The sequence below is a fragment of the Vigna unguiculata genome, chromosome 10 (assembly GCF_004118075.2).
Source record: "Vigna unguiculata cultivar IT97K-499-35 chromosome 10, ASM411807v1, whole genome shotgun sequence".
NCBI lineage: Eukaryota > Viridiplantae > Streptophyta > Magnoliopsida > Fabales > Fabaceae > Vigna > Vigna unguiculata.
The window spans coordinates 24,867,588-24,895,070 of record NC_040288.1 but is presented as its reverse complement, the minus strand read 5'-3'; the positions used below and the strand labels follow the sequence as shown (position 1 = coordinate 24,895,070).

The 27,483-nt window shown below is 34.1% G+C and overlaps 3 protein-coding genes and 1 non-coding gene across 6 annotated transcripts; 2 read left to right on the top strand and 2 right to left on the bottom strand.

Moving 5' to 3' along the window:
* Positions 1-1,512: 1,512 nt before the first annotated feature.
* On the bottom strand, positions 1,513-2,607 carry LOC114166465 (germin-like protein subfamily 1 member 20). Its single transcript, XM_028051201.1, has 2 exons — positions 2,419-2,607; positions 1,513-2,194 (listed from the first exon to the last, which is right to left on the bottom strand). Exons 1-2 carry the CDS (start codon positions 2,531-2,533, stop codon positions 1,647-1,649), a joined length of 663 nt encoding a protein of 220 aa, XP_027907002.1. The 5' UTR covers positions 2,534-2,607; the 3' UTR covers positions 1,513-1,646.
* Positions 2,608-4,146: 1,539 nt separating this feature from the next.
* Positions 4,147-4,234, top strand: TRNAY-GUA. The gene is given in 2 exon segments: positions 4,147-4,183; positions 4,199-4,234. It is a non-coding gene; the product is annotated as a tRNA-Tyr (tRNA).
* A 1,494-nt stretch (positions 4,235-5,728) lies between these two features.
* On the bottom strand, positions 5,729-11,486 carry LOC114165472 (protein trichome birefringence-like 35). Of its 2 annotated transcripts, none has more exons than XM_028050088.1 (7): positions 11,290-11,486; positions 10,877-11,166; positions 10,500-10,779; positions 9,327-9,498; positions 8,932-9,128; positions 8,691-8,843; positions 5,729-6,351 (listed from the first exon to the last, which is right to left on the bottom strand). In XM_028050088.1, exons 2-7 carry the CDS (start codon positions 11,085-11,087, stop codon positions 6,021-6,023), a joined length of 1,344 nt encoding a protein of 447 aa, XP_027905889.1. In that variant the 5' UTR covers positions 11,088-11,166; positions 11,290-11,486; the 3' UTR covers positions 5,729-6,020. The 2 variants fall into 2 exon arrangements, with proteins under 2 accessions (XP_027905889.1, XP_027905890.1); XM_028050089.1 differs by having other exon boundaries at positions 10,877-11,162; positions 11,290-11,422.
* Positions 11,487-23,699: 12,213 nt separating this feature from the next.
* LOC114167502 (proteasome subunit alpha type-4) lies at positions 23,700-27,056 on the top strand. 2 transcript variants are annotated; one of them, XM_028052600.1, is made up of 2 exons: positions 23,700-23,884; positions 26,000-27,056. In XM_028052600.1, exon 2 carries the CDS (start codon positions 26,023-26,025, stop codon positions 26,773-26,775), a length of 753 nt encoding a protein of 250 aa, XP_027908401.1. In that variant the 5' UTR covers positions 23,700-23,884; positions 26,000-26,022; the 3' UTR covers positions 26,776-27,056. The 2 variants fall into 2 exon arrangements, with proteins under 2 accessions (XP_027908401.1, XP_027908402.1); XM_028052601.1 differs by having other exon boundaries at positions 23,727-23,884; positions 26,005-27,056.
* Positions 27,057-27,483: the final 427 nt, after the last annotated feature.

The following is a 27,483-nucleotide window of genomic DNA, read 5'->3' as shown; positions in this document are numbered from 1 at the left end:
GTGTTGCGCTATGCACGAGAGAAAGAGACGGAGGAGCAAGTCGTTCAGAGGCGACACAGCCGTCGTGATGGAGGAGGTTCTAGGGGGCTGAAGCAAGGCGGCTCCGATGAAAACCCCTAGTCATTGGCACAATCGCTAGATGAAGCTCGCCGAAGACCAAAACTTGGAGGTTGGTGCAGAGAGAAGAGAATTGGTGGTGGCAGAGTAGTAAACGTTCATGAAGAGAGAAGAGAATGCAAATGTTCGTGCAGAAGGAAGAAAATTGTGTGAGACGATGAATATGGTTCGCGAATTGGGAATTATAACATGCTTTATGGCCTCGGTTCAATTAATAACTGAGGCCTAAAACCCTTTATTGCCTTGGTCCATAAAAATACGAGACCAATAATACTGACGCTAGTGGCATTTTTGAAATTAGGGTTATCAGGTTGCCTTATAGGCTTCGGTTCTTTTGTAACCGAGACCTAAAACCTCTTACTGCACCGGTTTTTAGTCGACTCGAGGCAATATAGTTGGACGAAATTGCAAAAATGTCACCGCCTCCTTATAGGCTTCGGTTCCACTATAACTGAGGCCTATAAGGCGAAGTAAAATGTCAAATCTGCACTAGTGTTATGTAAATTATATTAGGAATGTCAAATTAGGTTTCAATCCGTAAGTCGATATGGTTCATCATCGGTTCAAGTTCAGAAGAAAAAAAAATCAATTTTTTTAAATATAGGTCAAACTGAACCAGTTCACTTAATTTGTGTGTTAAAAATAGGTTCAAGTTGGGTTGAAGGTGTGTTAACCTATAACCTACCGACAACAACCTTTTATTAACTTTTTACAATTTTTTCATAAGTTTTTTATTATAATTCTTTACTACTTGTAATTATGTAGGTTGACAATTTGATTTTTTAAATATTAGAATGTGGATCAATAATCTTTGAATAGTTTGAATGTTTAATTAATTTGTTTGCCAAATTATGTAGGTAAACACTTTAATTTTCAACTACTGTCTTCATAATAATAGTTGGAGAAATAGGTAAACACTTTGATTATAATACTATAAAAAATGAATTGAGTTTATTAATTTTTATTGTACTACAATAAATATATAAAATAAATTGAAAGAATAAAACTTCATTCAATGAGTCAACCTACTAACCCAGTACCCCAGGTGGATTAAGTCGGCTTATACAATTTATGACTTACCAAAAAGTGATTTGGGATTAACAGACTCATTTTTAGATCAATTTGTGATAAGTCAACCCATGTAAGTCAAGTTGACTCACTTTGGTATTCCTATGTAAATATTTACGGAAAATAGAACAATCTAACTTAATTCAAATAGTACTATCAAGAAATTATTTAAGAAAACATCGTCAAACCAAACTTAATTAACCATGTGTTATCTTAAAGACTAGAATTAGATCCAAGCACAATTTTTGCAAATATTGGTTGTTCCATTAAATTGACAAACATTGGAATAAACCAAATGAAACTACAACTAAAAACAACATTACGGTATACAAAAACAATCCAGATGCACTTTATTTATTATATCAATAATTATTTAGAGGTCTACTGCCTCGGGTGATATATATAGAAACATGAAATTCATTATAGTTGTAGAATAAGAAATGATGGACCATGTTCCCCGACTAGTCCTTGCCATACCATTGTTTCCTTTGAAGATCTTCAATTACTTTGTTATCTACTTGAAGAGCTCTAGCGAGAACCTCAACAGAAATAGGTGGAACAGCTTTAAACAAAGCGTTTGCAATTGTAATAGTTCCTGGATTTTGACTGCTAAGACCAGCAATAGCAACAGCATTGCCATATCCGACGTTGAGTTGGAAGTGAATAAGACCAATTGGGAAGACAAAGACATCACCATTGTTCAACACTTTGGTGAAAAGGCGATTTCCATCTTGATTTGAGGTTACAAATCCAACATAAAGAGTTCCTTCAAGAACTATAAGGATCTCTGTACCACGTGGGTGGGTGTGGGGAGGATTTAAACCTTTTGGTGCAAAATCTATGCGAGCCAAAGATATACCCAACGTGTTTAGTCCAGGTAGTTGATCAACAGCCACAGGAGTCACATTTGCATTCAGTGGATTGTCAGTGTTTCCAGGTTCCACGTGTAAGAAGAAATCTTCAGCTTTCACAGCCTTAGGATCTTTGCAAAATTTTCCATTCACAAACACTACAAATTACAAAGAAATGGTTAGTATGATTTAAATAATATTTTCAAAAATGCATGGATATAAAAAGGTATTATAACAGCTGATTGATATAAACTTAAAAAAGATAATACAAATAAAAGTTTATAAGTTATATGATACGATAAGAAAAGAAAGATAAAAAAAAAATGTAATACGAGATAAAATCAAGATATATATGCATCTTTCTTGGAATATTTTTACGTACCACCATCGGATTCCTTGATTGCCACACAAAAGTCTTGGAGGGGACTAGGGTCATAGGAAGACACAACTGAAGAAGTGAGAGCCAAGACGGCAACAAGCAAGTAAACACCTTTCATTTTTTTTTTTCCTTGTGGTATACTTAAACGATTCTTCTGCTATGTAATGTTGTGAGAAGTGTGTTTTTGATTCATTTGGAGATGGGTATTTATAAGGATGAATCATTAATTGCTTTGCAAATTGTATTCACCGTAATTAATATTTTATTTAGTGAGGAACCATTCCTTAACAACTACATGCGTACTTGATCAAAGAGTAGACCAAGGAGATGCCCCATGCGAAAAAGAAAACGTAATTGTTTCGGTGTTACCTCTTCACCTTGGCTTTGTTTCTTATACTTGTTCCAGTAATATTATTTTATGAGGGATTATCGTTAACTTAATCAAAGTTTAGGTTAGACTTTGTTTCAATATATTACATTGATGACGATATAGGTTAAATGGGTTGAATACGAAATTTTTTTTGAAGGACTGGGTCACACTTAGAGACCAATTTTGATGCCGCTGTCAACAACTTCAGTACTAAAGTATTTCAATAACAGAAGAGTGTTTGAAGATATAAATGATCTTGAATCATTCACAACATAAATTGGCCAAGTGAAAACTTGAACAGTTCAATACATTCTTTATTTATCAAGATAATTTGTAGAAAAATTAGAATTACTTTATTTGTAGCAGTCACAATTCAGTTTGTCCATCCCTGATTCTTTTTTTTTTCAATAATATTTTCTTAGAACAGGTATGGCTTTAGAAATTTATTCCTTATAAGCTCCAATAATTAATCTTCTAATCACAGTCAAATCAATATTTAAAAGGTTTAAAGAGGTTTAAGTATGCTGTATATATATAGAGAGAGAGAGAGAGAAATTTAATTTTTGTAACAAATTACTTTTGCAATTGTTTAATGTCACTTATTTTATTTTCTTTTAGGCAAAACAACCTGGTTTATATCTTTAAGATATACTGTAAAAAATTGTACTTAAAATATAGTAATTTCGGTTTAATATTATTGCAAAGTGTATATGAATTTTTTGTTCCTAGTCCAAACAATATGTTGAGTATCTAACAAAAGTAAGGGATGATTAATATTGCAAGATAAAAGAATTAATAGAAACTAGTTAAAATCTAATGTACACGTTTAAATAAAATAATGTAAGAAAGAGACAATGAATTAAAGAGAGCTAAACAAATTCTGTAAGAGTAATCAATGAACTAAAATTGTACGACTCATAAGATTAATCCTTATAACTGATGTTTAGAATATTTTATTACACTTTCATTACAAACGATTTAATTATATAATAAGTAAATTAATTATATATGCGATAGTAAATAAAAAATGCAGTATTGTAAAAATAAATAAACCATAAATTATACTTTTAATATTATTTTGCTTAATTATAACTTATTAATTCACGCTAAATTAATGAATAATTTATTTCATAAAATTATATTTTTATTTCATATTTTGATATTTCACTGAGCGAAATGATATATTATTTTATTGATGTAATATTATTATTTGTTTGAGATATACTACAATTTATATAAAGAATTTGTAATAAATTGTATACTAAATTTATTTTTCTTGATATTAATGTTTACACTCGGGATTATAATTGTATTGTCTCATAATATGAAATTAAAATTATGCTTATACATGTAAGCACAAACCGACCTTAGCTCAGTTGGTAGAGCGGAGGACTGTAGTTGTCTATAACAGATATCCTTAGGTCGCTGGTTCGAATCCGGCAGGTCGGAGTTTTTCCAGGATAAAATAGAAATTTTTTCCCTTAAATGCATTTTCCAAAAGTAGAAAGAAATTCAGAAACATTTTATGTTAATTGTAATTCATATGTTAAGATTTGATATATTTCATGTTAAAATAATATTTTCTGGTCATGTATGACATGATAAAACTTTGACGCATCCCTATAACACTTTACAATGACATTTATCGTTATGAAAAGAGTTATAGGAAACCAATTTTAAATTCATTTTACATCTAACCTCTCCTCATAACTCATTCTTATAACTCTCTTTTCTATTTAACTACTTTTTCCACCTTGTGACTAAAATTACATCTTAATATCCCATCTATTTTAGAATTTGATCACACTTTTAGTAATCAAGAAATTAGGAATCATTCTTCAAAATGAGTAAATTTTCTTTTATTCTAAAAAATTATTTATTCTCTTTTTTTTTTTACAATTGTTATAATGTTGTGGAGCATCATTACAATATTTCTTTGTCATGATTTATCTACACCTTCTTGACATGAGCTTTGAGTTTTTGAAAATGTATTATGTGTCTGTCTCACTAGTGGATGAGTTTGACATGTTTTGACTTTCCAATAGAATTATAAATTTGTTGCTTAAGAATTTTTTAAAGGGATATGAAGATATGTTGAAAACCGAGGAAGAAGATGAGGGATATGAAGAATGATATGTTGAAAACCGAAAAGTGAAAAGATGATATTTGGAATGCTTTGTTAAAAACATTTTATGATAGAAGTGATGAGCTACATGTGTTTATTCTTAATAAAAAGATATTCACTTTAAAACATAATCACAAATCAATATCATTTCCACTGTCAAATTTGGGTGAAATATTCTTCTTTTACTTTTTGTCAGCATGTTCTGTTCAACTTTTAGTGACAGACATTCAAGAAAAACATGTTTTTCCTCTAGAAATTACCAAGAAAAACATGTTTTTCCTTTGGGAATTATCTGATGTCGCTAGTTTCATACTGAATTTTTTTCATTTATAAATCCTATAAATATCATCAACAGTATTGCATAAATATCTTATACACATTGATGCTTTGATAAAATTACACTCCTCAATCACATTGGAGTCAACCTAAAAAAAGCTCAAATTTTGTCCCACCAAACAAGTCGAAATGAAAACTTTAAGGAGTCCATGTAGGTAGACAGATCAACTTCTGAAAGCTTTATTTGCTTTACATTTACGATGTATATGGTTGAGTGGATGAAAATTAAAGAATTAGAAGAAAATAAAATCTGAACTAAGGAAAAAATGAACTATTTGAGTTTCAGTAAGTATTTATTTCACTTCAGAAATTCCGTTTCATCTATTATAAGCCAATATACCATACATTTCTAGCTTCTTCCACCACAGAAATGCTTTTAACGTCACCAGAATTTATACTGACAAGTATATTCTTAGAGATGCTGCTAAACATGCCATAACCCTGATGTTTTTATAAGCTAACAAAAGCATGCATAGGATATATAACAAGTATAAATATAATAGTTAATCACACACTGAAAAAATCATTTCATGTAGAAGGAGATGAGAGAGAGAATGAATAAATCACATTCAAAAGAAATCAAAACATATAACTACCTCAGTTTTATGTCCCTTAAGGTGCACATCAGCATTGAGGCCTCTAAATTTTCAGCATTTACTTGTCAAAAGAAGTCTACCTTGGTGTGTAAACAAGAAGTAGAAACAGCTTTTACCAGTCAAAATGCAGATATTGGCTGCTATATTCAATGAAGAAAATTGAATATTGTAACAACATCTATAAAAAATGGAATAGCAATTCATTCCACACATCAGGTACCCCAGGCAAGCACCAATGTATGCAATCAGAGTATGATGAGGGATTTGACAACTGTTGAGGCCTAAGGGGCTCCCAAAATTTGCGAAAAATAGAAGGATGACCATCCTTTCTATACTCTGATAGTTGAGTGATGTTGATGACAGAAACTTTTGAACTCAAATTGCTTAGGATCTTCTCCACAGTGCTCATTGTAGGCAAATCTGAACCACTTCCCCAATAGCCCTCATTGTAAATAGGCTCCTTCTCCCCATAGCAGTTTCCTTCACTTTCTGGTTTCCACTCTCGGCTCCTGAATGATAATAGTGTTCAATTCATTGATTTTTGGATTTCATCAATTATTGTTGTGATGGTATACAAAGGTGTAGCGATATAAATGAGAAAATATCAACCTTTGGATCGAGATAACAAAACAATATTATTATACACCTTTAATAACGAATAAAAGTATTTTCAGTTCACATTAATTTTCATAAACTAATGACTTCAGTGTCTATGGAAGATCCCATATAGGAACCTAATAACTGTTGGACCAGTTCACCACATTTTCTTCACTGTTATATTGTTATCATTCTAATTATTCTAAAACTCTTATTGACTTCTGTAACATAGAGTCTCTCGTAGGTGATCCTCCGTTGGACATTATTATCACTGTCAAGATGATATTCTTTGGAAAAGCACTCATACAAGGTAAAATATACGCCATAAAGGAAATTTTTTGTACACTTCATTCTCGGCAGAACACACTTCGACCATAACGAGCCCAACAACATCACTATCACATGCACTAAACAATTTGAGGAACTCCTCAATATATTTCCTTGAGGTATACTTAAGAGGCGTAGGAATCAACTTAACCGAATTCCCATGAGTACTTAGAAACAAAAACAGATCTATCTCTCTCAACCTACTCAACCCTATCAATTCTACAACCTCTTGAGAAGTAGTGTCACTTATGACAAAAATTGGGAACAACACGCATTATCTCCTTTGATAATTAGGGGGCTACCACCATAAGAAGAATTGGAAAAAGACGGAGAAAATGACTTGTTGAAATAAGAACGTACGTCAATTGATAAAAGAAAATGAGAACAAGTCTTTGCTCATCATTGCAAAGATTTTTTATATACTTGGCGAAGTAAAGTCTTGTGTTCAAACACATCCAAAATAGAATTAATACAAATCATAACAATAAAATTTTATCATAAAAGGTCAAACATCAATAACTTGATCGTTAAAAGTCTACCTCATCAAACTTGTTCATCCTCATAAAGGTGAACTAATCATTCACCATCTTAAATAAATTACTCAGTCGGCTTCTAAGCTTGTTTGAGTACCTACCCACTTCCAAGATATTCAGATCTGAAGTATTTACTATTTTTATAAACTTCAATCTAGTAGTCCAGTATTCAACAACCTAGTCAGTTGAGTGTTGGACACAGAATTGAACATTTTATTCATAGAATTGAACACAAACATGATGACAAACTTTCAAATTAAATTTTAAGCTCTTCAAATCTCTCACACTGGTTGTGAAACACACTTTTGGAGACAAACAAACAAAGAACACACAAAGCAAGATAGCAAGAATAAATTATCTCATTTACTATGTCGAGAAATTCTTTTCTTTACTAGGGAGGTAGATGCTCTTAAAAAGAGCGTTACAAGACTGTTAAGAATTAGTTAGAAACACTCATGAGATGAACTTCTAACAACTGAATGTAAACAGTTATGCAGAAAGCCAGATTGCTAGTACATAAGCAGATAAGAAAAGTCCCTGCTAGACGCTTTAATCCAATAGATGCTTCTGATAAGCAACACGCTCTATAAGACTATCTAAGTTGTTATACTTTAGATGCCCTTATCCTAGAAAGTAGTTTAGTACACAAGATCCTACTGTGACTTACATTTTTATGAATTTATATACAATTTAATCACTAGAGTAGTTTGATCTAATATTGTATTAATATATAATCAACACTTCATTAGTGGAATTTGCTATTTAGCTTTATTATGATGTGGAAATTTTGAAGTATTGTTTTGTTAATAGCATCTTGTTTTGCCTACATGTCATTAGTAAGTCTTCTAATAATATTAATTTTTCTATTTCATAAGAGTTTACAGTTCAGAGTTTAAGAATCAACTATACAAGTCAGCTTTGTGGAAGATCCACAAACTCATGTTTAACAACCTAGAATAGGTACCAGGAAGTTTACGACAACTTCCAAACACTCTTTAACCAATTGAGTTAGACTCTCTAAAACCTAAATATATTGACAGAACAGAATCGTATTAGATGATTTCAAAGAAAGTCAAAATTCAAACTAGAAATTATAAGTCCTTTTACGATCTTATCTAACAGAACTGAAGTGGGAGGACTAGAAACCAAGGAATTAAAAATTCTATAACAGGTAAGTTCTAAACCACAGAATTTGCATTGGATTATCTAAATAAAACACGGTTAAGATGTATGATAACCATCAATATAATTCTGCTATAAGTTCTAAGAATGCACAACAAAGTTAATCTAGCCCAGCCACCAAAAATTGGTTTCTGCTCTACGTCACAGAATGCATAGTATAAATGTTTCCTTCAGTATTTCATAATACAAAATATAGCTTGGTTTCTCACCAGAGATGTGTTGGAGACATGGTCACAAAAAAGACACGCTTCTTCAGGGGATCAACTTTTGAAGATACCCATTCTGCCCAAGCTCCCATGGCCAACTCCATGGCTCCTCGGCCATCCAATTCTTCACAAGCTCCATTTTTTTCAGCTGTCCATCTGCAATAGAAGAAAATACAATACATTAGAACGGAGAAAAAAACATTCCCTTAAATAACAACTTGCACATTAATGAATTGATACAGACAATAGCTTAACTGGGCCTTGTCTCCACCATAAGTATGTGTTAAAAACAAGAATATCAGCATTTTCCCACAGTGATGCGTGTCTAAGAACTGTATCAGGACGAATTATGCGTTCATCTAGTCTGTGATTTACTGGGTCATCAGAATTAGATTCAACAAGCAGGGGAGCCCAGAGAAACTCCACAGTTGCATTATAATCCTGAAAATTAGCACAAAAATAGCAGTGTGCTGGAAATGAGACCCAAGACAATGGCACTTGTGAACTAGACCCCATCAACCCAAGTCTTGGAGCAAGCAATGTGTATAAAGAAATTCAGTTAAATGATGGAAAAAGACACATATTATGGAGGACTACATTTATAACATCATAAACATGTTTCCAGTATTGGTTTCTTACCTCTGCTCTGAAAATGGTGAGATGGGCATTTGGTGACATTGATCTCTTATCAGCAGGAATTACAGATTGTAACAAACATACCATTGATATCCATTGCCCTCTATTTAGTGAATCTCCAACAAACATTAGCCTTTTATCTCTCAACTTCTCCCACATTTCTTTCACATTCCACCTGTTTCATACAAGAATTCAGTGAATCTTATCAGAAGGAACCTACCCTATCACAGAAATAACTAAAAGATTAAATATGTTTCTAGTTCCTATATATAGAAAAAATGTACGCTTGCAGTTCCCTTGATCCCACATTGGTGTTTCCAATAACAGTGACATATTAGCGACTAAAGAAGAACATTCCTAATTTGTAGGGCTTAAACATCTTTAACCCAATAGTTAAACACTTACACAACCCACAGCTAATGCTACATTATGCACCAGAAAAAAATAAAAAAATTTCAACTAACCACAGGAACAATGTTAGGATATAAGGAGAAGGAGAAATTAATTAAGATAGACTATTAATACGTTACGTTAGGTTAGGTTAGGTTAGTTAGTTAGTAGTTAGATATAAATAGGGGAAGAAAGATAGGAGAGGGGAAGGATGTTCGTTCTGTAGATTGAGCATTAATGACATATTTTGTCAAGCTCTTGGAGAGAGACACTGATCTCCTATTTCTTGTTCTTTTCATTCTATTTAATAAAAAAGTTATCTCTTCTTTCTCCTTTCAATTCTTGGTTCCTACCTAACAAACAACTCAGCAAATGATATTGTACTTGGACCTTTACTAAACTCAATCTTGGTCATACATCACTTCACAAAATACTGACAACGTTCAAGCCATTGAATTGGATCATTCCAACTCATGTCACCACTAAGTGCCTGTTTGGAGAAACTTCTTCATAAGTATAGGAGAAAAAAAGTAAGAAGAAAAATAAAATAGTTTTTCCATAAGCTAAGATGAAGTTATACATATGCTAATTTGTAAAAAAAAAAAAATTCCTTTTAGCTTTTCCAAAATCTGATTTTAATTATGCACAAGCTATGGAGAAACTGATTTATTTTTTGCTTTTCCTTTTTTCGAAATTTCCACCAAACAAGCTCCAAGTCCAAAGCAATAATTAGACCATGGTGATTCAGCTAAAAACCACAAACACAAAGCTCAGAGAGAGAACCACCTCTTCAAATTGCAGTTATGTGGTTGCCATCTCCAATACTGGTAACCCAAATCAGACCTTCCATGCTTGTGACAGGCCAATTGGTCAGACATGTAAGGGCAATCTGACTCATTGTACAGTGGATGCGAAACATTATCAAACACCCATTTGCCTGAAAAAACATCACAACTTTCCGGCCTCACTCTCCGGCGACCAGACTGCCAAGAATCACCACGCCAAGCAATTTTCTTGCCACTATACTCAACAGTAGAGTTGCATCTACTGAATCTATCCAAAACCTCTAAAATTCAACAACCCCATTTCAACAAGTCAGAGAAAGCACAAAGCTTTAAGCTTCCAATGAAGCACAAAGCAAGCAGTGAAGAGAAATGCCATACCTGGAGCTTGCTTGAGGTGACCAGAGAGGTTGGGTTCGACAAAGGTGGCTGAAGAAACCTCTTGGTGGTTAAGAACATGATCTGGGATTTCATGGATTCGTTGTATGGTGTGCTCACTGTGGAGGGTTGAGAAGGCTATGAAGAACAGCAATACAAGCACAAGCAAAGGGAAAATGGGGGGTTTCTTCCTGTTCCACTTCCACCTCTGCATGGTGGTGTTGGTGGGTTGTGCTTGATTTTGATCTTGAATTTTGATTTTCCTCTATAAAGAAACCAAATCCTGGCTCTGCCTGAAACATGAAAAGGCAAATACATCACATAAAAGATAAAAGACTGGTCATGAACAATAAAAGAAAACAGCTTCAGATTCACGAAGAAGTGTGTAATAAAGACTAGTCAGTGCTCAGAATGACCGAATCAGAAGCTTTGATTTGAACTTTGGTGCTGCGTGTCCTAGTGTTGCATTTGCAACCTATTCGGTGCAAGATTGAAGAGTTTATTACTATTCTTTTCTAGTCAACATTTGTAGAATTATTATTGGTAAATGTAGAATCATCGTTACACCGTTTTACTGCATTGATCATATTCTCACTATCTTATGTTCCCTAAATTCTACCTCCATCTAGTTATTATGATCAATGACACGCCAGATTTAAAAGAAAGAATTATTCTTGTTTTTGCTTTAATAGAAAAAAGGGACATTTTAACTGGTTCATATCTTTTCTGGTAAAAATTTAGCTGTAGATGTAGTTGCCATGTTGTAAGAAACAAAATTAAGAGCGGTTTAATGTAAGAAATTTATTATTACTAATCTATTAAAAAAAAGCTTGATTGTATATTTTATAACTATTATCGTAAAAATTAGTGAATGTGTAATTAAATTATATGCAAAAATATCTTATATAACGTAACTTAAAAGAACCTATTTTATATCAAACTATTGGATCATAAATAAATTTGTTTTCATATGTTATCTAGATTTGTTTTAATTTTGATATAAAAATATAAATATGAGTAATACTCGAATATTTTAAATTAAATATATTTTAAATATTATATATAAATATAAATATAAATATATATATATATATATATATGAAATGTTTCATTGGTTCATATAATTTTTTTCTTCTAGATCTTTGATATCTATTAAATTTATTTTAATTTCAAAAGTTTTTTTTTCTCGTTACAATCTTAGTTATAATTTTTTATTTTTAGTTTGTGAAATTTTATTCAAACGGGATATGAATTACATTGTTTTTCCAATACACATTTAATTTATTTATGTTTTTCTTAATATTTTTATTCATTTATTAATTTTTTTTACTTGAGAATGTCACACTTTTCATCTTAAGTGTTTAATTTTGTAAATTCTCAATGAAAAATATTTTTTCATTAAAAAAGTTCATTAAACGATATCATCAAATATCCACTAAACAAGTTTATGAAATTATACACATAATATATCAAACTAGTATAGCGAAGTATAGATTATGTTAGCACAAACGATCTTTGTGCATGAATTTGATGAAACTAGTATTTGAGATCATGTATGATTGATGAAGTATTAATGAAGAATTGAAGTAATTTGTTGTTGATCAAACTTAGGGTATATTGAATCTGAAGTTTGATGTGAAGATCACAAAATTTGAATATTAGACTCAATTCATAGATTGTATAACATAATGTAGATTTCTTTTCTCTTGTGTTTGTCCTTTTAAATATGTTAAAAAGGGTTTTAACATGTTAAAAGTCTTGTTGTATATAGTTCTGGTATGAATGTATTCAATCAGTTAAATTGTTATGCAATCAGTTGATTTCACTTAAGTCAAGTGAAATCAACAGATTGTACGAACAAATCAACCTATTGAATTCACTAATGATCCGACTATATTAGTTGGTTTTTAAGAGAGTGGAGTAACTTTTGTAATTTCTGAGTGTGAAAACAATGAAACCATTTTTGGAAACTCTCTCTTTCAATTACAAAGTATGCAGCTCATGATTGAAGATCTTTGAATCTTGGAGCAAGTTTTGCTTGGTTTTAAAGCATTGAAGAACGTGTTTTGGTTTGCTAGGGAGAGCCACCACCAAGGTTTGGTTGTTCTTGTGCTTTTGGTTGTTTCCTAGTGTGATTCCAGGTTTGCAAATGGGATCTTATTGTGCAAGGGTTGAGCTTCTTGTGGGATTCAAGAATCTTGGTGGTTTTATTATATTTAAAAGTGTAATCTTTAAGGGATTGCGTAATTTTTTTGATATAGTGCATTATCAGGCTCAAGTTGTCTTGATAAACTGGATGTAGCTCATATTTGAGTGAATCAGTATAAAAACCATTGTGTGATTCTCTTTCCCTTACCTTATTCGTCATTTCATCTTCAAGAAAACTCGTTTAAACAATCTTTGTAAGGTTTTCGTGTGTTTTAATGTAATTTGGTGGTGCAACTAAGTTTGATATATCAATTAGAATCAATCTTGTATGATAATGCATGTTGTTTAAGAAAGTGGAGTGGCGCACAAACCAAATGTTGCAACCTTTCAAGACATCATCTGAGAAAAAAAAGGTCATATGTGATAGATCATACAGATTAATTAGAATAATTGATTCAATATGGATTTTGTATTTTTATACTATTCGTGCATATTGTTAGCACAAGCAAGCTTTGTGCAAAGATTTGATAAAGTTAAGTGCATGAAGATCACATGTATTTGATAAAGATTAATGAAGATCCACTTAAAGATTATGTTTCTATTGTGCTAAATCTGTAAATGATGTGTTAAATGGAATGCTTACATGTTATATGATGTTGGTAGGCTATATGACATAGGTTAGATGTCTTGTTAGTCTTAGTTTGTCCTTTTTAATATGTTAAAATGGGTTTTAACAGGTTAAAAGGCTTGTTATATATAGTTTTTTGTATGAATGTATTCAATCAATTGAATTATTTTTCAATCAACTAATTTCACTTAAGTCAAGTGAAATCAACGGATTGTACGGAAAATTCAACCAATTGGTTTAACTTAAGACCGGAGTATATAAGCTATATTTTCGAGAGCAGAGACATGATTATGAGTTTTTGAGTGCAAAAACCTAGCATTCATCACTGGAAAACTCTCTTTCTCTCTCTGAATTACACAACTGCAAGGTGAAGATTGAAGATCTTGATTGATCTTGGAGGCATTTTGGCTTGGTGGAAGCTTGAAGAACTCGTATACGGTTGGCTAAGGAGAGCCACCATTAGATTTTGTAATTTTTGTGCCTCTAGTTGTTTACCTGGTGTGATTCTAGGTATGTGAGAGTGATTCTTGTAGGTTGTAGGCTAGGTTTTTTTGAGTCAAAAATCTTGGTGTGTTTCTTTGTTCAAAAGTATAATCTTGGTGTATAATTTGTAAGACTTTTGAATATAGTGAAAACCAGGCTCAAGTTATCCTAGTAAACTGGATGTAGATCTGCGATTGAGTGAACCAGTATAAAAACATTTGTGCCACTCTCTTCCCTTCATCTCTTTCACTTTAAAAACTCAAGAAAACCAAGTAATCATTCTTTATTGAATTTGAATGTGTTTTTGCGTAATCTGATAATGCATACATGTTAGAAATATTGTTTGAAATAAGTCTTGTGTAAAATTTTGTTATTTGAGTTAAATTTGCAAATTCTGCATAATTTTCCAGGATTTTAGCGGATTGATTTAAAATTTTAATCAATTGATTCATAGGCTCAAGAACAAATTAATCTACTATTTTATTTTTTACCAACTAAAAGTTTATTGTTCTACAACTTTTGTATTCAAATTTTGTGGTCTATTTGATTCAATCAAAAGGGATTTTAAGCTATCGAAAAAGTTTTAAACAGCCAATTCAACCCCTCCTTTCTTGGCTTAAATCACCATTCCATATCTAAACATATGCACATAGATGTTGTGGTGATTGAATCAGATGATGTGAATATTGCAATAGTAGCGGAAGTGGCTAAGGGTTCTATCACCAAACTTGTTGTTGGTGCTTCATTTGGTGGCATAGTTCAATAAAACAGTTCTACAAACAAATGATCAGTACTCAAACACTTCGCAAGGTAACTATTAATGGGAGATAATCAAACACTTCAATAATCCATCAAGCATCACATATTAATTAATGTACGATTTGGACACTTTATAATGCCCAAGTTTGTATCATAATCTAATCACCCATGAGTCCTTAAATTGGATACTGGGATTTAGAAGGACTATTGCTTTTACCATTAATTACTATTTGTTAGCTCATAAAAAATTGGACTTTATTTTTTCTTTTTAAATATGAAGATACCTAACTTCATTCTCTTATATCATTGCATAGTTGGTTATCAATATATGAACATTTAGAGCATGGTTATTTATGGATTTTTAAACATAAGTTAATGATGAGCTTGGAATATTTTATAATTTGTATTAGTGTTGAGTACATAATGTTTCATTTCAACCAACTATCTTGTAGTATCTATTTGAACATGGGGTAGGGTGCTGAACATGGAATAAACAAAATCAAACTACAACAAAAAAAACAATACTAGAGTATAACAATTAAGATGCATTGTAATTATTATATTATTAATTATTTGGAGGTCTAGTGCATGGGTTGATATAAACATGAAATTCATTATAATTGTAGAATAAAAAAATGATGGACCATGTTCCCAAACTAGTCCTTATCGTACCACGATTTCTTTTGAAGATCTTAAAGTACTTTGCTATCCACTTGAAGAGCTTTGGTGAGAACCTCAACAGAAATAGGTTGAACAACTTTAAACAAAGCATTTGCATCTATAATAGTTCCTAAACTTTGACTGTTAAGACCAACAATAGAAACCGCGTTGCCATATCCGATGTTGAGTTGGAAGTGAACGAGACCAATTGGAAAGACAAAGACATCACCCATGTTTAACACTTTGGTGAAAAGGAAATTTCCATCTTGATTTGATTCAACAGATATAGGAGTCACCTATGCATTCAATGGGTTGTCAGTGTTCCCAGGTTCCACATGTAGTCTTTATCTGATTATATTTCCTCTTTAGTAATGTATTGTTTTCAATAAACAAAAGGGTATATCTATGCTAATATCAATAAGCACTCCAAGATTTTGTACAATTTATGCTATTTCAAAGGGAAAATTATCCATACGATAGTTAGACATGTCGATTGATGGAAGCATTATAGATGATGCTAGTGAAACTAGTTTGTCTTTTAACAGCTCTTCCAACTACATTTCCACCTCTCAGATAGGACTACTACTAGTAATTTTTAAAAAATTATGGCTTAGAAATTTGTAAACCATAAATAAGCATTGACATCATATTTAAATTCAGAAATTGTTATCATAATTTTAGCATAGGTACATATCCAATGCTTAAAATTTACCAATTTAACATTCTTGTGTTGCAATATTGTTAGTACATAGATAAGCATTTGCTTATATGTACTCCTTTTGTAAGGCCCAGTTTTCCTGCCCTAAAGCTTTAAGGGCTGCCCTTGAGCTATTGGGCCTTAGGGTTGGCCCAAAAGATAAAGCCACCCAAGTCTGACCTAATTCCACATTTTTCAAATTTCTTCCACCGCGGAAGGCAAATGTGGTAGCAGATGCCCTGAGTAGGAAGACTGTGCATACGGCACATCTCATGATAAAGGAAGTAGAACTGCTAGAACAGTTCAGGGACATGAGGCTACAAGTGGAGTTGGAGTCCGAGTCCATTTGGTGTAGTACTCTTGCTATATCTAGTGACTTCTTGGACTTAATTAGGGAGAGGTAGTTAGTGGATGCCAGTCTGATTAGGGTTAGGGAACAACTTGGGTCGGATGAGGCCAGAGACTTTACTATAGGTGATGATGGCATACTGAGGTTCCAGGGCAGAGTGTGCATACCTGACGATGCTGAGGTGAAATGGTTGATCCTTGAGGAGGGGCATAAGAGTCGTCTTAGTCTGCATCCTGACATGACTAAGATGTACCAGGATCTCAAAGAAAACTTCTGGTGGCAAGGAATGAAGAAGGATGTGGCGCAGTTTGTATCAGCCTGTCTGACTTGTCAGAAGGCAAATGCGGAACACCAGAGACCCGGTGGGATTTTACAGCCTTTGGAGATACTCGTGTGGAAATGGGACAACATCTCAATGGACTTTGTGACCCATTTGCCACAGACTTTTAGGGGACATGACTCCATCTGGGTGATAATGGATCGATTGACCAAGAGTGCCCACTTCTTGGCGATGAACTTGCGGATGTCCATGGCCAAGTTGGCCCAACTGTACGTCAAGGAGATCGTGAGGTTGCATGGAGTACCTTCGAGCATAGTTTCTGATAGAGACCCACGGTTTACATCCTGGTTCTGGCAAACCTTACAAGAGGCTTTGGGGACCAAGTTGACGATAAGTTCAGCTTACCACCCTCAAACCGATGGCTAGTCTGAGAAGACGATTTAGTCGTTAGAGGATTTGTTGAGGACGTGTATATTGGACCACCTGGGCGCTTGGGATGAGGTATTACCTTTGATAAAATTCACCTATAACAACAACTTTCATGCGAGCATAGACATGGCGCCATATGAGGCTCTTTATGGCAAGAGGTGCAGGACCCCTCTCTGTTGGTATCAAGATGGGGAAACGATATTGGTTGGACCAGAATTGTTAGAGCAGACCACTAAGAAGGTGAGGATGCTGAGAAACAGAATGCAGGCTTCTCAGAGTAGGCAGAAGGCCTATGCAGACCGTAGGAGGAGGCCCTTAGAGTTCGCAGCTGGCGATCATGTGTTCTTGAGGGTGACCCGAACCACCGGTGTGGGAAGGGCTCTCCGCTCAAGGAAACTTTCTCCTAATTCCTTGGCCCATATCAGATCACGAGGAGGACTGGGCCGGTAGCTTATGAGATAGCCTTACCCCCTCAGTTGGCAAACCTTCACCCAGTATTCCATGTCTCACAGTTGAGGAAGTACGTGTTTGATCCGGCTCATGTGTTGGAAGCCGAGGATATACAGATCAGGGAAGACCTCACAGTAGAAGTACCACTCATCGTTCTAGAGGATAACAAAGTTGAGGAACGCCAAGGAAAAGAGGTTCGCCTGGTCAAAGTCATCTGGGATCAGAGAACGGGTGACTCAACTTGGGAGTTAGAGGAGGACATGAGGAAATCACACTCGTACCTTTTTACCTGGTAAGTTTTCATTTTCGAGGTCGAAAATTTTTTTTGTCGGGAAGAATGTAAGGCCTAGTTTTCCTGGCCTAAAGCTTTAAGGGCTGCCCTTGAGCTATTAGGCCTTAGGGCTGGCCCAAAAGATAAAGCCACCCAAGTCTGACCTAATTCCACACTTTTCATATTTTTGCTACCTTGGTGCTTAGAGCCGCAATCGCTTTCTCTGCTAAGGTTTCGTTGTGTTCCCAGTTCGCTTTCAGTTTGGCCCGTCCTTAGCTCACGTTAGTGCTCTCCGACTCGTAGTTTCCTTCCTTGGTCTGTTTTCGTAGTTGTTGTTAGGGTTCCGTAATGACCCACTCTTACACACTGTTTTCCAGTTTCGAGTTTGTTCCTAGAAGTTGTTTATGCTCCACAGTTTGGGTGTCCAGGTTTCCAGCTAGCTTTTCCCAGGTACGGGAAGCTAGACGATTCATTTGTGCATGATAAAGCGTGTGGTTTGTTATCTGTTGCGTGCTTAAGATATTATTGAATGTATATGAACTCGCTTTGAATGATTGGCATGGGAGTGTGCTGTATTTGGAGTTGCAGATGTCGAACAGTGGGAGGAACCTATTATTTTCGCCCAGGCAAGCTCATCTCGCCTAAGCGAGATTTACAGGTCCTCGCCCAGGAGGTTTCTCTCGAATACTCGCCTAGGCGAATGACTTGGGTTTTGAGCGAAAGACCATCTCGCTTAGGCGAGATGGCCTCGCCTAAGCGAGCCTTCGCGAAGCTCCCAGGTTCCTTGACGCAGTCTCGCCTAAGCGAGAGCCTGCTGCTTGAGCGAGGGCACTCCCCTCGCCTGAGCGAAGGTCTCTGGCTTGAGCGAGACTCGCTGCGGGACGCGCTGTTTTTCTCTGTTTGGTGGTTGTGAACTGTTTGTGGTATGATTCTGCCCTAATTAAAGTATGAGACTTGTAAAGAGCATGGAAATTTGTGGATATTGAATTGCATGTATGATTTTGGTATGAGATGGGTATGAAACTTAAACGAGATGGTTGGTACTAAAGGGACATGGTTGTGGTGTGATGATAAAATCTGTAATCGTGCTCTAGGAGGGGTGAGATGGTATTGATTCCGCTGGGGTATACGAATGAGTATGATTTATAAAGGTTGACCTGAGGTTATATGCATGATGAGTATTCCCTTTTTTATTGATTATTGATGTAGTTTGTGTCAGTGTGTAATTCCTTGGAGTCTCTAGGTGAGACTTTTCAGGGTCGTGCTTCAGTGATCGGGACGTAATTTCATGGCCCCTGTTAGTGGGTGTCCATGGTGGTGCCCCATTTGTATAACTAGGTAAGGATTCAAGGTAAGGTTGCATCCTGACACTCTAAGGAGTCGGTTAGTCTCACCTAGAGTGGATTGACTCCTGTGGTGAGAGTAGCAGGAGGCTTGAAATTCATTAAGGGCTAACCTTGTGGTGAGGGAAATTGTTTCATTGTAACACTTGTGACACATAGCTCGGGGGTGAGCAGAGGTATCTACCACAAGTGCAAGCATCCGCTGAATTCAACCAGGTTATACGTATCCGGATGAGTCGAGTCGTCTCGTAGTGTATTGCTTGAAAGTCATAACATGCTTGGTTGATTTGGGTGTATGATTTGGTGAAATTATATCTGATTTGATGGATGAAATCTTTTGTGTTCTAGCTTACCCTACTTTCTTTATTGTGTGTTCTGTTGTGTGGTACTCTCTTTTGCGATAATCATAAACTTGTTGGTGTGAGCAGATGCGAGGAACACCCGTGAGCAACAAGGAGGTGATGGTTCCGCCACATAGTCCGCGTGGGCTGGTTTTTAGTTTTCTTATTGGGCTTTTCTTTAGGACTAAGGCCCATGTACTTGTTCGGCCTTGGATCCACATACTTTCTTTGTAAACTTTTTATTCAGTTTCCTTTGGGCATCGTGGTGTGCCTTGGTTTGTATGGAGTTGAGTTTTAAACTCCAAGACTGCGCTATTATGTTATCTTTTTGTAACGCTTCCTTTAATTTCGTATATTTAAATTAAATGGGGCGTTACACCTTTAAATGGTAGACACTCACATTATTCTTCAAATCATAATTTCTGGTGAATTCATTTGGGTTATTAGAAATAAGGAAATATACTAAGAAATCACCTATACTTAAACTATGCCAATATGTTTTACACTGATATGAAATGTTTACATTACTCACTTACATTGCAAATAAAGGTAGCATTATGGGGTGCTTGTGATAATTGACACTATCATGTTTTATTTTTAGTTTATTTTTATCTTTTATTGTTATTTTATTATTATCTTTTCAGATATTTCATGTTTTATTTAATAAATTTGGAAAAGATAAATATTTAGTTTATATTTTGTAGAAAAGTGGAAATCTTAGAGATTTAAGAATATTATCAACAAAATTAGTGGAGATTTTCGAACATTAAAAGAATATATCAACAAAATTAGTTATCTAACGAGTTGGTTACTTCAATTACAAATCAGAATATTTGAAGGATGTATCAAAAATATGGAATCTACGAAGATTAAAAGATATATATTTAGGATATTCAATTACAAAATCAAGCACAAAGCTATAGGCTCAATCCAATTCGCAAAGGTAAAAAACAACAATCCTTCTGTCGTAATCGAAATCACGATGGGATGACGAACCTAAAAGAAAATGAGTTTAAAAAGATATTTGGAATCGTCACCATAGTTTATTCTGAAAAACTATGGAAAACCATGAAGATAAAGGAAATCCATGAAAAACCAAATATTTGGGTTCGAGAGTCGAATAGGCGTAGGAAAGGTGTTAGCACGCTACAGTGCCTGCCCGATGGCGACACCTTTAATTAAACACGCGAAGTTGATGTTGTTTTCAAAATATTCCCCGAAAATAATAAGACAATGATACAAGAAAGAAACAAAAATATTTTTTGGTCTTTTGGGTCCAATAAGGATTGACCTTGGTCCTACGTATTCTAATCAAAAATGAGAAATCAGGGTTGTAACACCCCATAACGCTAATTAAAGGAATGTCACGTGGAATAGTATTAAAAACAAAGTCCTGGAGTGTAGACACTACTCCTTACGATTATCCAAGAGAAAACCCGAATAAGAAAATGGCACACTACGATGCCATAACAAAGTAAAAAATATAAATCAACAACATTTAGAATTTTAAGCCTAAAGACCAACAGTACACGGGCCATAGCCCTAAAGGAAAGTCCAGGTAAACTTAGATCCAGTTCAAGCAGACTATGCAGCGGAACCTCCATCACCCTAATGATTACGGGGAGTTCTCACCTCTGCTCACATCAACAAGTTGATGATCATTGCAAAAGAAAAGACCACACCACAGAACATACAACAAACAACAGAAGGGTAAGCTAGAGCCAAAATTAGTTTTATCATGCAATCAGATATACTTTCACAGTCCAATATACATACATCATCCAAGCATGTTATGACCTTGCAATCAATACACTAGACTCGACTCGACTCATTCGGATACATATAATCTGGTCAGATTCAACGAATGCTTGCACTTGTGGTGGATACCTCTGCTCACCCCCAAGCTGCTCACCCCCGAGCTATGCGTTACAAGTGTTACAATGAATCAATCCCTCACACACAAGGTTAGCCCTTAGTGAGTTTCAGGCCTCCTACTACTCTGACCACAAGAGTCAGTCCGCTCTAAGTGAGACTAACTGACTCTTTAGAGTGTTAGGATGCAACCTTACCTTGAATCCTTACCAAATTATATAGATGGGTCACCACCATGAACACCCACTAATAGGGGTCACGGAATTACGTCCCGATCACTGAAGCACTACCATGAGGTCTCACCTAGAGGCTCATGAAATTACGCACTGACACAGACCAAACATACTCAATCAATAAAGTAATGTTTATCATGCATATAACTCTCATGCCAACCTTTATAACCAAATCCTCATTCATATTCCATGTTGAATCCCTTCCAACTCATACTTCCCAATCCATGAATATAGAATTTCACCTCATACCAATACCATGCTATTTTGATACCAACCATTTCATTGAAATCACATGCCAAGGTTTATCCAAGCTCATCATTCACAAGTCATACACCCTCTTACTCATGCATATTCACTCATCTCATGCTTTAACATAGCAATCCAACTTAAATTCATAATGCAAACGATTTAGGGATTTTAGAAATAAAACTACAACTTGTGTAAAGCTTAGAAAATTTTTGTATTTATATTCAAATTAAATATGGTTGAATCAAGAACCAAATGAAACGAGAACCAACTTAATTGAATAACTATAAAGAAAGTTGTAAACCAAACAAGTAACAAAGGTCAATGTTGTCAACAACTAAACTACAATGATCTTGCGATAAAAACTTCTCTCACTACAGAGCTCCGATTAAAGATCCAACCGGTCAAAGTCAAGAATTTTGTGTTAAGGATCAGCTGTTAAAATTTCAGCTCGATCCAACGGTAAACGCAGTAGGAATCTTCATTTTACGAAAAGTGTGCAATGCAGCAAAAGAGTAGCGCCACATCAATCAAACATACTCACACACCATACATTTCTATTCGACCAACAACCTCATTCAAGCATCACAACCATACAAACAGACCAAAAATTGGCAAAGAAGGGTTGAGTTAACGCAAAGAAGGGTAAAACCCAAACCCTAGCAGAGCTTCTGTGGAGAGAAAAGGGGAGAATGAGAACACTGATTTTGGCAAGTGAGTGCAGAATGAGGGGCCTTGGCTGCTTTGGGGGCCTTGTCACTCTATGGGCCAGCCTTTAGGCCGAACTGATTAGGGGCAGTCCTTAAAAATAAGAGCAGAAAATAATTGAGCCTTACAAGAGTTACATAGTTCTTTAAGAAAAACTATTTGAAAAATGATTTGGTATTTTCAAGCTGAACTTGACAAGGACTGACCTTGCTCCTACACATCTTGCAATGGAGAATCAAGGATGACGTAAGAAATCGTTTATTTGATAATGTTGATATTTTTATATTTTTGAAATTAAAAAAAATGATTAAATTTTAAAAAATAATTACTTAAAAAGTAAAATTAATAAAATAATAATTTAATTAAGAAAACCACTATTTAAAGAATAAAATTAAAAAATAAATATGTACCAAAAAAGATCTCCTTTATATTTTTCTTCTATCTTTTAATAAATGCAAGTACGATAACAATTTTTACTTTAACTGTTTTACGGAACCTAGATAAATTATATTTATTTATTTTTTAAGTTATTTATTTATACTTATTTTATTTTTTTCTAAGTCAAATCAAAATTAATTTCAACATATATAATTAATCATATTAAATTACTTTTTGTTATATATTTGATTTTTAGCATTATCTTTATTTTATGATATATAATTAACTCCTAAATAAAATTTTGACTTGTTTTTTCCGCTTTAAAAATTAGAAAATTCTATTTTTTTGGTGAAACTCTGAACTTAAATAATAAAAGAAATCTAGTTTATAAAAAAAGTTATGAGGAGGTTTATTTAGAAAATTTTTAAATTGAATTTACTATAAAAAAATAAATTTTATATACAGCTATAGATATAAAAAAAATGAGTTTTTCTTAAAGAAAACCCTCCCCATGATTTCTTGTCTGATAAGTTTGTCTAATTCCTCTCATTAGGAAAAAAAAAAACATAAAATAAATCTACAAAAGTAAAGAAAAAAGTGTCTCCTAAGTTTTCGTGCGCAGAAGGCAATTCGAGTCTTCAATTCCGCTTCCAACTCCACTCTGTCTTCTCCTCTCTCGACTCGCTCTTTCTCTCTCTCTCTCTCTATCACTACCTCCTCTTCACCACCGATTTCTGTGAGTTTTCATTTTTTCTTCTTTCAATTCGAGTTTCAATTCCCATCTCTCTCCTTTTTAATTAGGTTGTGGGGTTCTCAAATAGTTCGAATAATTGGTTTCCTTTGATAGTAGTTGAGTTTCAATTCCCATCTCTCTCCTCTGTGATTTGTGGAGATAGCTACATGTACCCTTTTCACTTCGATGTATAATTTTCTGAAGCAGTTTACATTATTAGTTAATGTTGATATAATTACTGTATTTTTTTTTTTTTTTATGTAAGATTGGACTCAACCTCCAAAATGCATTTGTTTGATTTTCTTTTTTGCTTTTTAAAATCTAACGCTTACCTTGCTGGGTGTTTGACTGGTAATTCAAACTGAAATATTTCTTTTTTTGTCTATCTTGGAAGTGAAAACTTACTATGGTACCTTTTGTTGATGAGCTGTGATACAAGATTTTGAATTTTTATGTGTGATGTGTTCTTGGTTAGGTGCAATGTTAATGAACCTTAATATAATGATTAGTTTGGATGATGTTAGTTTTCACTCATTTTGGCCTTGACTTCTAAGTAGTATTACAACTTAGTCATATTTTTTTTATCCTGAATGGAAGTTCATGCGACTTAGTCATATTTTTTTTATCCTGAATGGAAGTTCATGCGGCTTCTGCGGCTCAATGGGCAGGAGATATTATTTTTTCTAAATTGGTTTGGGTGTATCTTTAGGAACTTTATCTTTAGGAACTTCAGAATAAATTTGCTTTAACTGTTTAAATCATTGTGTGTGGGATACCAACTCAACAACCAAAACTAATGTCACTTCTGCATCATGCTAGTCTTAGAAAGTTTATATCCTAAGAAATGCAGCTCTTAGTTTGTTTTTTTAAAACTTGATGTTTTGTGTTTGTGCAACAGGTTTAGGAACATCTTCGGGTGGGAAATGTTCCTTCGTTTCGTGCCTTTTTCTTTGCCCTCTTCATATGTCTAACTTGCATAACTTTTCCATTAAAAAATGTCAAGGTTCTTATTGCTGTCGAATTTTTATATTAAAGTTTCTTACTGAAGTTTAGCGTTTTAAAAGCTGTTCCTAGTCTGGAGTATAAAAGATATTTTGGAGGATTCTGCTATAGTTTTCATATGGATTATTTCAACAGGCATACCAGTATTCTTATCAAAAGTTTCCTAAACATTTTGAAAAAGGGAAAACAATTATAGCATAAATAGTAGTGTATGTAAAAACTTCCTGTTCAAGTGAAAACTTAACTAAAGTAAACCTCACAGGAGCTTACAGTAGAACACAACTAACAAGGTTACCTTGTCTGCTTCAAGAAATAATCACCCACAATTCCTTCCCTAATTGTATTATTACTTTTCTGCAGAATATTTTACTTTTATCCTTCTATTATTCTGTCTTGCCGCAAATAACTACATGTATAGGTACTATAACTTTATTTTTTAGATAATATTGAGAAGTTCAGCTGTGTTTTAAACATAGAGTCGTGTAATTTTTGTGATTTTCACAATTTATGTTGTTTTTAGAGAAAAAAAAAACTCATTTTTTTAAAGGTGAGATAAAGCCACTTAGCCTCAAATGTCACAACTGTTTCCATATCATGAATGGTCCTGGAACATATACGAATTATTTTGTGAATGTATGCTGTGTAATGAAAAGACTCCGTTTATATATGTAATTTGAAATCTTATCCTGATATTCTTGTCTTTTACTTCCTTTTATTTTTCCTAACGGAGTCCGGCAGCTCTATAGTTTTTGGATATAAATCATGTGTTTGACTCTTCTTTCTTAGTGGTAATGCAGAGTAGGGATTTAGTGCTATCTAAGCCTATATTGTCAATCTAATGATATATTTTTCCTGTAAAAACAAATGTTTGTTAGAGAGGCACTTGTGATTTTTAGGACAGTGAGAACTGATTTTTGTTAAAAGAGCAAGAGGTTGGTGGTAACTCAGGAGTTTAGATAATTCCATTGTTATACTCTCTTTTAAAATTTACAATATTCCTATTAGCTTGTAGGGGGTATAGAGAAAGAAAAAGTACTAGAATGTTCTCCTTTCTGCTTCGACCTGGAAACTACTTGTTTAATTCCTTTCATTTTCCATGTTTGCTACTTTGCATAGGTCAGTAGTAGTCAGAGATCAAAATGTCACGAAGATATGATAGCCGAACAACAATCTTCTCTCCTGAAGGACGTCTTTACCAAGTGGAATATGCAATGGAAGCTATTGGGAATGCTGGTACTGCAATAGGGATCTTATCGAAAGATGGAGTTGTGCTGGTTGGTGAAAAAAAGGTGACATCCAAGCTGCTCCAAACTTCAACCTCCACTGAGAAAATGTACAAGATTGATGATCATGTTGCATGTGCTGTGGCTGGGATAATGTCAGATGCCAACATTCTGATCAATACTGCAAGGGTCCAAGCACAACGCTACACTTATGCTTATCAAGAGCCAATGCCAGTTGAGCAGCTAGTTCAGTCTCTCTGTGATACCAAGCAAGGTTACACCCAATTTGGTGGCCTTAGGCCATTTGGGGTCTCATTTCTGTTTGCAGGATGGGACAAAAACTTTGGCTTTCAGCTTTACATGAGTGACCCTAGTGGAAATTATGGTGGCTGGAAAGCTGGAGCCATTGGGGCAAATAACCAAGCAGCACAATCAATACTGAAACAGGACTACAAGGATGATATCACAAGGGAAGAAGCAGTTCAACTTGCATTGAAGGTTTTAAGTAAAACCATGGACAGCACAAGTCTAACTTCAGAAAAGCTTGAACTTGCTGAGGTTTTTCTGTCACCCTCTGGTAAAGTGAAGTATGAAGTTTGCTCCCCAGAGTCCCTCACTAAGCTGTTGGTGAAGTTTGGTGTAACCCAACCTGCAACGGACACTTCGTAGTTCAATTTTGCGTATCTTATCCATTTATGGTGCTTTTGGCACTCTATGGCAGCTATTGGATCAAACACATTTCAAGCTTAAACATTTTGGATCTTGGTACATGTGAGATTTTCAAGACAGATATATGGTCTTTGAGTTCCATTTGGTTAACCACTGTGTTTCCATGATTTGGTACTTGTTATTTGAATCAAAGTCTATAGGAGAACATATCTATCGGCTCGTTAGCACTTTTTCTAAATTTGTGTTTAGTTTATATTAATTTCAAAAATATTTCTGATGAAGTTGACTAATTGCGATTATTTTTCTATAATAAACTAAAGCTAATACCTATCGAGATTATTAGAGCTATTCATGTGAGGAAAGTGTTTACTTCATTATTTGTTTGCAATAATTAGTGACTAGAGAGTAAATTATTTCGAGAGAATAAGTATTACATAAAACTATTATCATGTAAGAAACTATTACATGAAATACATTATTAAAATATAAGATTAAATTGTAAGTTTACTACTTTTAAATTTTTAATTTGTGGATTTTCTTTTTCAATTTTTACGATTTTATTCCTATTTTAAAAAATTATGTAGTTTCAATCTAATGTTAACTTTGATTGAATAATTTATTTTTGAAAAAAAAGAGTCAAATAGTTTCTTGATCATATTTTAAATGATATCTCAAGTTTATGGTGGAATTAAACCTAAATAAAATATA